The sequence below is a fragment of the Poromitra crassiceps genome (genome assembly GCF_964638095.1).
Source record: "Poromitra crassiceps genome assembly, chromosome: 1".
NCBI lineage: Eukaryota > Metazoa > Chordata > Actinopteri > Beryciformes > Melamphaidae > Poromitra > Poromitra crassiceps.
The window spans coordinates 52,049,913-52,062,813 of NC_139623.1; the positions used below are offsets into that span (position 1 = coordinate 52,049,913).

The 12,901-nt window shown below is 43.1% G+C and overlaps 1 protein-coding gene across 1 annotated transcript in view; it reads right to left on the reverse strand.

Moving 5' to 3' along the window:
* plekho1b (pleckstrin homology domain containing, family O member 1b) overlaps window positions 1-12,901 on the reverse strand; it is a gene marked incomplete at its 5' end in the record, with an annotated part of 35,078 nt that overhangs the window by 2,134 nt on the left and 20,043 nt on the right. Inside the window, 2 exons of the mRNA XM_083648248.1 lie at window positions 89-193; window positions 9,078-9,221. Coding sequence (XP_083504374.1) covers window positions 89-193; window positions 9,078-9,221 — 249 coding nt within the window. The remainder of the gene's footprint in view (window positions 1-88; window positions 194-9,077; window positions 9,222-12,901) is intronic.

A 12,901-nucleotide genomic window follows, 5' to 3' on the forward strand; every position in this document is an offset into this window, starting at 1 on the left:
GTACAAGTGGAGAATTCTGTTGTGTCGGACAGAGAGACAGACAGGCGGACAGACAGACAGACAGACAGACAGACAGACAGACATGTACCTCATCCAGGACTCTATTTTTGGCTCTGGTGATTGCAGCGTTCAAAACATTGATCCACGACTCCTTCTCCTCTGGACTGAGCGCCAGTAACACCAGGTTAGGAGCCTGCATGGAACATGGTAAACATCCTGCCTTTTATTGGATGTGTAATAATAAGCACAAGACACACAGCAGATCATAAAGCAGACAGACGGATTAGGGTCGGGTACTTTAAGGCCAGCCAACTGACCAAACGACGTCGGTATGACCCACTCGACCCAGTACCGATCCACGTAAAACCAATCGGTGCCAAATCTCGGTACCTGAGAGCAAATCTGAGTGAGAGAAGTGAGAGCATAGTAGAGAAAGAGAGAGACTACGAGAGCGAGACTCTGGCCATGTTTAGACGACAACGGTATCTGCATAAAACAGCAAACTGTCGCTGCGTTCTTGCCTTTGATTTTTCGCGTTTATACAGAACATTTGAGATAACATTCACGCGCAGACGACAGACTGGAACCACAAATGTCATCACCAGCCAACTCCAAGCAGTGTCAACTCAGTCAGTATAAAATGGAAACTTCCGGTTACAACCTTCACACTAATGGCAATTAAATAAAGTAATAACCTTAATGATGCACGTGTAACGTTTTTTGTGTGTGTGATCTGAAAGACACAGAACAGAGATCAACTGGAAGAATATCTGCTGCCTTTGAAAAGTCAATTTTAACCCATAGTAAGTCGACTGTTCTGTTTTTTATTTACCCAGTAATAAATGATTGCTTTTATTTTGAAGGTAAATACACCTAGCATTCTGTATTTTGTCTATTTCTAGCACTATTGATGCAAATTTAGGACTAAACTTTAAATGAATTAACAAATCACAAGCCGTTTTCACACATGCGTACAGGAAGATTGCCTGTAAATCAATATCGGCCATTTCCCGGAATTTCCCTTCACACCTGAGCGCTCATGTGTGAATATAGCAGCGAAATTGCCTGTATTTGAGGGGAGGGGGGGCACTGCAGAGCGGGTGGGGAGTGACGTGCACTTGGATGGGGAATCCTCCTTATTTTGGGGGTCGGCAAAACTCTGATGGTGAAATAAGTTTGCTTGTCACACAATAAATCACACTCGTTTGACTTAAGAGGGCATGTATGTTGTATCATTCACATTCGCTAACCAGTCTTTGAACTGAAATCTTTGAAGAAGTAGCGATCCCTGTCGGAGAGAAATAGCCTGGCTGGTTCGATGTTGATCCGTTCACCTGCGTCGCGTTGAAGCACTTTTTACAGACTGGTTTCGTTTGATGTGTCCAGGGGGCTTGCCTTCGCTGTCAGCAACGTAAGCAAAATATTTCCACATTTCGCTTCGTGCATTTGCTTTCTCAACAAGCGTTGGGCGGCTTGCAAGACTCAAGCCGCTGCCATTTTCGCTGTCTGTGTCCCTGTCGGGCTGGACTGAAGGACTCTGGCCAGAGTGCGAGCAGAGAGGGGAGGGGGGGGGAGCACGCCCACACATGAAGCAGCCACATAGCAACCTAGAAACTGGTGAAATGTCCGCGATGACGGGGTCGCGCTTATACCGGAAAACAACTTTCACACATGAAGGCATTAGACCGCTTTCCGGTCATTTACCGGTAAAAAGCGCAAGTTTGAAAACGGCTATAGAGTGACACAAAAGTCATGAATAAACTGCTGCAGCTTGCCTTACAGAATACAAATACAAGCCAGGAAAGCCCGATAAAAAACACCTGTTGTCTTGGCAGCACTTGGGACTTGAGGAAATTGTTGCATCTGGCCGTGAGGTGTATCATTTAATTAATTAAGAACGTTATGTGCAACAATTAATTAATATGTGTGAATGTTTATAGTGGGCAGTTATCGGCCATTATGTATTTTTAGCAACTTGTTATCAAACGATGATGTCGTGAAAATTATGAAAGAATTCCACTCTGGGACCTGAATTCACTTTTTTGCATTTTCAGGTCCCAAGAATGCCGTTGCCGTGTAAAAGGAAGGCACTAACGCAAAAAAGTTTGCAGTTTTATGCAGGGAGTGTTGCCGTGTAAACAGGGCCTTAATTACCTGCATGGATGGGGACTCCTTGTGGCTGAATGTTGTTTTATTGCTGTAATACAGTTTAACAATTTCTACTAGGGGTGTCACAATATATCGTCCCACGAAATTTCGCGATAGTAAAACGTCACGATATGTATCGTTGAGATGAAATCTCATATCGCAAATTTTTTTTTTTTTTTTTTTTCCAAAAAATAGACTAAGAAACGTCTTTGTTTGTTGAAGTTCAATGTGTGGAAAGTAGTTCAGTTGAACAAGTCTCTGAAGAGACACATGAGAAGTTATACAGGAGAGAAACCATTCAATTGAGTTTCTGGCAAAACTGTTTACTTGACAGGAAAAACTGAAGATGCATAAAAAATAGATTAAGAAAAGTCTTGTTGTTTGAGTTTGAAGAAAAACTGAAGATGCATAATGAGAATTTATACTGCTGAGAAACCTTTTAGTTCAAAGTAAATCTAAGTGACGGTGTAACTCATTCTATTTCAAGATAAGCCTTATCTCCAATCTCATGTTTTTTCTAGTTGTTATTGTAATAACAATTTCCCACAACAGCATGTTTTGTATTTGTGCATTTCAAATAAAATACTACTTTTCCAGTCATATATTGTCATTATTCAAGTTTAAAAAAATATTGTTAAAATCGTATCGTATCGTATCGTTATCGTGAACCCAGTATCGTGATACGTATCGTATCGTGAACTGAGTGTATCGTGACACCCCTAATTTCTACTAATCTACGGTTCTGACAAGGAGCTACTGTCACTAGCCAACAGGCTGTCTGAGCCATCTGCATTCTGCACATGTGCGAGTGGGTACGCAGCAGGTACGGCAAATGTTACTTGGTCAAACTTGATACAAGTGGCTTTGTGGAGAGAATTTAGAGTTGTTGTCATACCTCCCTCAAGCTCTAGGGGGCACTATCTGCAGTAAACTGCTCTAATCTAGGACTTCCTGGTGAGAGGCTTGATAAGAGGTCTGAATGATGTGATTCTGGGTCAGTCCGCAGAGGCAAGAGAGGAGGAGAGGGGCTGAACCAGAGCTCTGTTATTTTGCTTTTTGTAAATAAATCATTTCTGTACTTTTTAACTTCTAGTTAAACTGAGGCAGACAGACAGGTACTGAGGCAGACAGACAGGTACTGAGGCAGACAGACAGGTATTGAGGCAGACAGACAGGTATTGAGGCAGACAGACAGGTATTGAGGCAGCCAGACAGGTATTGAGGCAGACAGACAGGTATTGAGGCAGACAGACAGGTATTGAGGCAGACAGACAGGTATTGAGGCAGACAGACAGGTATTGAGGCAGATAGACAGGTATTGAGGCAGACAGACAGGTACTGAGGCAGACAGACAGGTATTGAGGCAGACAGACAGGTATTGAGGCAGACAGACAGGTATTGAGGCAGATAGACAGGTATTGAGGCAGACAGACAGGTACTGAGGCAGACAGACAGGTATTGAGGCAGACAGACAGGTATTGAGGCAGACAGACAGGTATTGAGGCAGATAGACAGGTATTGAGGCAGGCAGACAGGTACTGAGGCAGACAGACAGGTACTGAGGCAGACAGACAGGTATTGAGGCAGACAGACAGGTATTGAGGCAGACAGACAGGTACTGAGGCAGACAGACAGGTACTGAGGCAGACAGACAGGTACTGAGGCAGACAGACAGGTATTGAGGCAGACAGACAGGATTTGAGGCAGACATACAGGTATTGAGGTAGACAGACAGGTATTGAGGGAGACAGACAGGTACTGAGGCAGACAGACAGGTATTGAGGCAGACAGACAGGAATTGAGGCAGACATACAGGTATTGAGGTAGACAGACAGGTATTGAGGTAGACAGACAGGTATTGAGGGAGACAGACAGGTACTGAGGCAGACAGACAGGTATTGAGGCAGACATACAGGTATTGAGGTAGACAGACAGGTATTGAGGGAGACAGACAGGTATTGAGGCAGACATACAGGTATTGAGGTAGACAGACAGGTATTGAGGTAGACAGACAGGTATTGAGGGAGACAGACAGGTACTGAGGCAGACAGACAGGTATTGAGGCAGACAGACAGGAATTGAGGCAGACAGACAGGTACTGAGGCAGCCAGACAGGTATTGAGTAGAGCTGGGTATTGGTTCAAATTTCAAGAATCAATTAGATTCCGATTCACAAGGTTGCGAATCGATTAATCCCGATTCGATTCGATTCCGATTCGATTCATTTCAATATCGATTTGGTTAGTGATACCAAAACATGTTTTTTTAGCTGTAACCTGAATTACATGACTGTCCAGTTATGTAACACAGGGGTTCCCAACCTGTTTTGCGCCAAGTAGATGCATGGGGAAAAAAGTAGGGATGCACCGATCGATCGGCACGTGACCGGAAATGGGCGATTTTCACATGATCGGCCTCGACCGGTGACCGGCTCCGGTCAGTCCACATAGCCGATTCTGTGCGCCAGGCGGGTTTCCCTTTTTTTGTTTGGTTAATTACCTGCAGCTGCACTATGCACGCGTTCACGTGACGTGCGCGCACCGCAAGCAGCCAAAAGGAATCACATGCCAGCATGTCGTCCTCATTGTGGAAATTGTACAGTTTGTCACACATGCAGGTTGAAAATAAGCCACGGAGGAGCAGGGTACATTGCCGAGTCCCGCTCGGCTGGAGTCCACTCCAGTCTGAGCGGCTCGCTTCACCTCACCGGCCCCTCTCTCTCCCCGGCCACAGCGCAACACAGCCGGCTTGGCGAAGTGAAGGTAGGCTACTATCGAGCCCTGTGTGTCCAGGTTACATTCCCCGACCAGCTGCAGTCCACATCACAGCTGCCTGCTGCAGATCAGCTGCTGCTATCTGTCAGTCACGTTGTAACGTGAATACAGGAGAGGAGGACTATTTGTTTCGTATTGCGAATAGAACGACGAACATAATAATAAAACGCATCGGACCAGTGTGCAAGGTTTACTGTGCGTGATGATTTTTTTTGGGGATGGCGGATTAAAAGAAACGGACTCTGTGTGTAAACTCAACTCAAACTCATTTCCTCATCTACTCAAGAACAGCCAAATCCACAACTGTAGAGTGGGCATGGCTTCGAAGGTCTCTGGGCTCCAGACCTATAGGCTATAAACTCCTTGTCCATGGATAACATTTTGACGTTTATTTATTTTATTTTATTAGTTTATTTGGCAGGGACATATACAAAAAAAACATTAAACACCATAGGGAAAGATATGCTTTGTAACAGATTTAGCCATAGGACTTTCCATCTGGAGCCCCTGTTCTGTTGCACCTTTTTTCTTTTGGAAAAGTAAATGCATGATAGCTGTGGGATATACTGGTTGTTTTATATTCATTGTATAAAAAAGAAAAGCTCTGTCCAGTAACCTGGAACACTTTTATTTTGAGATGTTTTGAGTGAGATCGTCCTACCTCATGCAAATGATAAGAAATGTGACATGAATCTTAATTTTCTATTAAAGCAAAGTAAAAAAAAAATCAAAAAATAACCCGTCAATTATTGTTCTTAGAAAGAGAATTGGCCAAATGGCAATCGGTGCATCTCTAAAAACAAGTTGCGGACCGGTTGTCAATTTTAATGGTTTTAGTTACACATATATTACATATATATTTACTCACCAGGTGGTGACAAAGGGTAAATAACAGCCTTTTCATCTGTCAATAAAGACACTTTCACAATTATGCACAGTGATTTGATTTCAGCCTATATAATTTCTAAAAGTAGATATTAATGATCAAACATTTCCATTTATGTAGCCTACAGTATTTGTTTTTGTTTCAACTACAAACATATATAAACGTCAACTTGAAACTATGTTTCAACTACCACACACAGCATAATATTTTAGCCTGTTTATTAAAAAAAAAATATATATATATATATATTTTTTTTTTAATAAAAATAAATCGATCTCTGGACATATGAATCGATATCAAAGGATTCAAATAAAAATCGATTAAAAATCGGAGAATCGATTTTCTTAACCCAGCCCTAGTATTGAGGCAGCCAGACAGGTACTGAGGCAGCCAGACAGGTATTGAGGCAGACAGACAGGTATTGAGGCAGACAGACAGGTATTGAGGGAGACAGACAGGTACTGAGGCAGACAGACAGGTATTGAGGTAGACAGACAGGTACCAAGGCAGCCAGACAGGTATTGAGGCAGACAGACAGGTATTGAGGCAGGCAGACAGACATGTATTGAGGCAGACAGACAGGTATTGAGGCAGACAGACAGGTACTGAGGCAGACAGACAAGTATTGAGGCAGACAGACAGGTATTGAGGCAGGCAGACAGACAGGTACTGAGGCAGACAGACAGGTACTGAGGCAGACAGACAGGTATTGAGGCAGGCAGACAGACAGCTACTGAGGCAGACAGACAGGTACTAGGGCTGGGTCGGTTTGAAAATTTAAAAACCGGTTCGATATTGCCGTCTAAACCGGATCTAACCGGTATACCGATTTTTTTTGTAATTTTTTTTTTTTTTTTTTTTAAAGCAGGGCTCCCGAGTGTGGCCCATAACTGTCTGTAGTGCAACTTCAGTCCACCTGATAGCGATAATACACCTCTAAGCTGGTATTGTCAACCAGCAATGATACTGAATAAAAAGAAGCAGGACACCTGTGTAACAAACACACCCTGTATTTATTTCTCATAACTATTCAGCTCAACTTTTCTTCTAAACATCAAAATAATAAATGAAATAAGACTGCTGCCTATAGTGCAACTTGAGAAAAGGCTAATAAAAACACAAGCAGTGCAATCAGAATGGATTGGCTTACAGCTGAGCTGCCTTATAAACTTCAAAACTCACAAATTCACACAATATAGGGCCTAGGCATGGGTCGGTTTGAACATTTTGAAACCGGTTCGATATTCCCCAAAAAAACGTATCAAAGCGGCTGCAGTTGGTGGCGATAATGCACCTCTAAGCTGGTATGCTGCCAACCAGCACGAACACTGAATACAAATAAGCAGAACCTTTTAACTGTAACAACACACTGTTTTTATTTCTCATAACTATTCAGCTTAACTTTTCTTCAAACATCAACATAATAAACAAAATAAGACTTTTGCCTACTAGTGCAACTTGAGAAGAGGCTAATACGAACAATAGTGCAATCAGAATGGACTGAAAAAAAAAAAAAAAAAAAACATTTTTTTTTTTTTTTTTTTTTTTTAAGGTTTTTTCGGTTTGCACGTGATCAAACCGGTTTGGGCTCGTATACCGAACCGAACCGGTAAAACCGGAAATCGACCCATGCCTAACAGGTACTGAAGCAGACAGACAGGTACTGAGGCAGACAGACAGGTATTGAGGCAGCCAGACAGGTATTGATGCAGACAGACAGGTACTGAGGCAGTCAGACAGGTACGGAGGGAGACAGACAGGTACTGAGGCAGACAGACGGGTACTGACTAGGGGTGGGAATCGCTGAGTAGCTCACGATACGATATCGTCACGATACTTGGCCCTCGATAACGATATTATCACGATACAGCGATACTGCGATAATCGATATATTGGAAGACGATACATCACGATACCTGTGTAACTGAAGAGAAAAAAATACCCCTAAAAGGCAAGAAGCAGGTATTATGTATTTATTAGCAGAATTGACATGAACTCTCTGAGTTCACTCACTCACTCATACCATTTTCGATACCACGGAGGAAAAGTTACACATTAAGTCTTTTTATTATTATTATTAAAACAAGAAAACCTATATAACCTACCTACCTATATAATTTCTAAAAGTAGATATTAATGATCAAAAATTTCCATTCATGTAGCCTACAGTATTTATGTTTTTGTTTCAACTACAAACATAAATAAACGTCAACTTGAAACTATGTTTCAACTACCACACACAGCATAATATTTTAGCCTGTTTATTAAAAAAAAAAAAAAAAATGAAAAAAAAAAAAAAAAAAAACATATCGATACTTGGTGCCAGTGTATCGATAACGTATCGCAAGTGAAAATATCGCGATACCGTGAGTATCGATATTTTGTCCCACCCCTAGTACTGACGCAGACAGGTACTGAGGCAGACAGACAGGTATTGAGGCAGACAGACAGGTATTGAGGCAGGCAGACAGACAGGTACTGAGGCAGACATACAGGTATTGAGGCAGGCAGACAGACAGGTACCGAGGCAGACAGACAGGTACTGAGGCAGACAGACAGGTACTGAGGCAGACATGTACTGAGGCAGATAGACAGGTACTGAGGCAGACAGACAGGTATTGAGGCAGCCAGACAGATATTGACACAGACAGACAGGTACTGAGGCAGACAGACAGGTACTGAGGCAGACAGACAGGTATTGAGGCAGGCAGACAGACAGGTACAGAGGCAGACAGACAGGTACTGAGGCAGACAGACAGGTATTGAGGCAGACAGACAGGTACTGAGGCAGATAGACAGGTACTGAGGCAGACAGACAGGTATTGAGGCAGCCAGACAGATATTGACGCAGACAGATAGGTACTGAGGCAGACAGACAGGTACTGAGGCAGACAGACAGGTACTGAGGCAGACAGACAGGTATTGAGGCAGCCAGACAGATATTGACACAGACAGACAGGTACTGAGGCAGACAGACAGGTACTGAGGCAGACAGACAGGTATTGACGCAGACAGGTATTGACGCAGACAGGTATTGACGCAGACAGACAGGTATTGACGCAGACAGACAGGTACTGAGGCAGACAGACAGACAGACAGGCAGACAGACAGACAGACAGGTACTGAGGCAGACAGGCAGGCAGACAGACAGACAGACAGACAGTCAGACAGATAGACAGACAGGTACTGAGGCAGACAGGCAGGCAGACAGACAGACAGACAGACAGTCAGACAGACAGGCAGGCAGGCAGACAGACAGACAGACAGACCGTGTTGCCTGGGCAGCAGCCTCTCAGCAGGGTGAACTTGCTGTGGCTCTTCTTGCTGCGGCTCTTGGGCTTCCTGATCTCCTCACAGCGCTCGTAGTCTGACAGCTCCATCACCTCCAGCCAATCAGCACACTCCTCCCGCACCTGAGAGCATCACAGGTCAGAACTGAGCAGCGTTTGTGATTTTTTGGTATCTTGATTTGTCAAAAAGAAAAGACACACACTAGTCTCTAGTCTTTAGTCGCTAGCACTTTTGAGAGATTGATCATGCTGCTACTGTGATGCTGCTGTGCACTTTTGAGAGATTGATCATGCTGCTACCCCATTGCTGCTGTCTTTTAGTTCTCTCTAGTCTTTTAGTTGTTGTTGTTGTTTTTAGTTTTTTATCTCCGCCAAGGAGATTGTGTTTTTGTCACTGTCAGTCTGTGTGTGCGTCTGTCTGTGCGTCTGTGCGTGTGTTCTCTGTCCGGCTGGCTGGCTGGCTTCGTTGCTCACGCGGTTAAGTCAGAAAGAATACAACTGAGTAATATCTTATCTTATCTTATCTTAATGATTTACTATGCTGAGGAATTTGAACATTTACAGTATCTGTGTCAGTGCAATGGTAGATAGATTTTCATGACCGGAGAATATTATTTGATTGCTTCATAATTGCTTGCATCATAATAAACAGATTGCCTCCAAAGATTGTGTTGTTGTGTATCATGTGCTAAATCATGTGACATCATGTAGGCTATCGCATGCAGACAACCTCATTCTCTGTTGTCTGGCGATGGGCACAGTTGGATACAAATTATAAGATGTCTGTACATTAATATAAATGTTGATGTTGAGTGAATGCCAAATGGACCAACCCTGGAACAGAGGAGAAGAGGAAGAATATACCCTGCCAACAGCCTTCAAGTCCCTGCCAGCAGCCTTCAAATCTCGAGACTCCGAGTCCTTATATGTAAAATGTGATGTCTGTAATAATTCGGCATACAATACATAGCCTACACCATTCAGCATGTATTTCAATATTTCAAACTTTAAGAATGTTCCTCCTAGTTATTCCCATGTTTCCCCGCATCAAAAATACACTGTGGTGGGCTGTAGCCTACTGTACCGTAGAAAGCAGTGAAAAGTTTAACTTTTATTGTGTTCAAGTGCTGCTTGGTGGATTATCTACAGTATATGCCGAATTTACCAGAAGACCCCAACAGTTCGTCCAAAATCTTAAAGTCCCTGGAAACCAAAATCCACAAAAACGTTCTAACTATGTTATTTAGGGTCTTATGTTAGTAATTGTGTGCCTCAGAAATTATTATACATTACTTTCAACCCAAAGCCTTAAAATCGACACTTTTCTACAAGATTCTACAAGGTACTTCCTCATTGAAGAGAGCAGTGCGCGAGGTGCTAAAATGCAGGAGCTTATGACGTCATAAGCTCTATATAACCTTTGTACACGCGCAACCCGCAGTCCCGCACATTCTGCCTCCATCTCTCTTCAGAGTTCTAGTGGTCCCACACCTTTTTGCAGCTAGCTAACTACGCATTGCGTCAACACAAAGGCTCTTTTAAGAACCAACATCTATCTGTCTATCTGTCTATCTGCGAGTTTATCGCTTAGACTCCTCGGCGGTGTGTAGGAACCTTGAGAGGGAGAGATCTCTGCTCTGCCTGCGAGTGCACATCGCTACTGTGTGTGTGTTAGTGCTGCACGATTAATCGAATCGCAATCGCAATCGCGATGTCAGCACGTGCGATTACATAACCGCAAAAGTGTACGATTATTTTATTTTTTTCACGTCTTTTTGAGTGTGTGTGTGTGTGTGTGAGAGCCTCCTCTAAACTAACGTTACACGCGACGCAGCAAACACACGTTTCTCTGCCATCACACTGGGCATCAATACTAGCGGGAGACTTCTCCCATGGACTCCCGCAAATAAGTAATGTTATGTGCAGCAAGGTTACATATTATCTACCGAGAGGGCGAGAGAGAACATCCATGATCGCTAACAGCAAGCTATGCTAATAACTAGCTAGCCGTTCATTCAGAAACGCATGTAAACAGCCGTGTGATCAGTGAGAACTCAGTAAAATAAGGAGAGAGCTGCAGGTGCTTATGCAGAACTAGTGCGCGATTAAGTACACAGTGGGGATGACCCGCTGTGATGAAGAAAATAACGAGATTAACAAGGTTGATAGCAAAACACTGTCGCAGCTGCCAGCACTGGCAGCATCACCTCCAGGCTCCTAGCTAGCCTGACGTCACATGACGCCTTCATGGTCCCTCGTTAAAAGTCTGCAGATGCACGTAACCTCACCTCTCTCTCAAGAAGCGTCACGTGAGTGTGGCGTTTAAGGCCATCTGTCGCTACAAAATAAATAAACGGGGTGTATCATTCATTAGTATTGCTGGACAGACATGTAACTAACTTTGCAACTTTGCTGAGCCATCTTCTATGTCTTGTATGTATAACACAGTGCAGTTTCTATTTGACTGGTGTTTCTTTTTTACATGTTTGGGACAGGCAAATGTCTCAAAATGTTTTATTTTATTGTTTTATTTTTTTAGTTTTAATATATTTCAAATTGTAACATATTTCATGTATTTTAGTCTGTGATATGTGAAACCGTGGTATTTTGGTCCAAGGTTATCATACCGTCAAAAACTCATGCCGGCACATCCCTAGATACCTAGTTTATTATATCGCAATGACAATCGCAATATTGTCCACCCTAATCGCACCTTTTTCCCCAAATCGTGCAGCACTAGTGTGTGTCTGTGTGTGCGTGCGTGCGTGCGCACGTGCAGACAGATAGACAGATGACCGTCAGTCAGTACGCTATGCGCGGAGCAACGCGCGAACACACACACACACACCATCTCTATTTCCTTCTCTCTCTCTCCTTCTCTCTCTCTCTCGGAGGAGAGAGGTCTCCTCCGAGAGAGAGAGAGAGAGAGAGAGAGAGAGAGAGAGGGACATTTCCCTGCTGCAGACGGGACACGCCCACACAGTCCGCGGGAGAAAATACACTCTAAAATCTAATTGATTCTCATGACTTTTGCCATGACTGTCAAACCTAAATTTATATACTTTGCAACGTTCATCATCGTTCAAATTTGGCTGGTGGCTTATTAACATAGGTTCCTGTGATGAACTCAAAATGCTAAATAATAATAAAATATTTCTGGTTTCCAGGGACTTTAAGTGTTCCATGATAAAGTATGGTTATCAATAATCAACTGACATACATTGCCAGATTTTTCACTGAGCTTGGCAGAATAACCTCTCCATGCAAGAAAGGGGTGCATATTGGTGATAAATGCACCTGTATGTAGAACAAAACAAACGACCAACAGCTTTCAAATATCCACACTTTTTATTGGAATGTGGTGATCTGTAACATCATGTTACATAATAGATCTCCAAGCCGTGCTCTGAAATTGCTTGGCGTCAGCTGAGTGGTCCGGGTAGCCGTGGGTCCCTGGTGCTGAGTTAACGTTAAAAAACCAGGCGTTATTTTGATAAACTGACATCATTACGGAACTCTACATTGAATACGTTTGTCCACTTATAATTTTTAAACGTTCATAACGTGCCATATTAACCTTTGTAGAGCTAAAGAATAACAGCTTTCAGCCTGCTTTTCAACCTCGGTCGGCGGCCATGTTGCTGAATTCTGAACTCTCCCGAGCTGGTGCGAAATGCATTCTGGGACCATGCTGTATACTGTAGTGTAAACAGCCCGCATACATCATTTCATAATAGTAGTTAGTATTAGGGATGTTCATCAATTATCGAAAATCGATAATTGATCGTTAAGGATTGGAATCG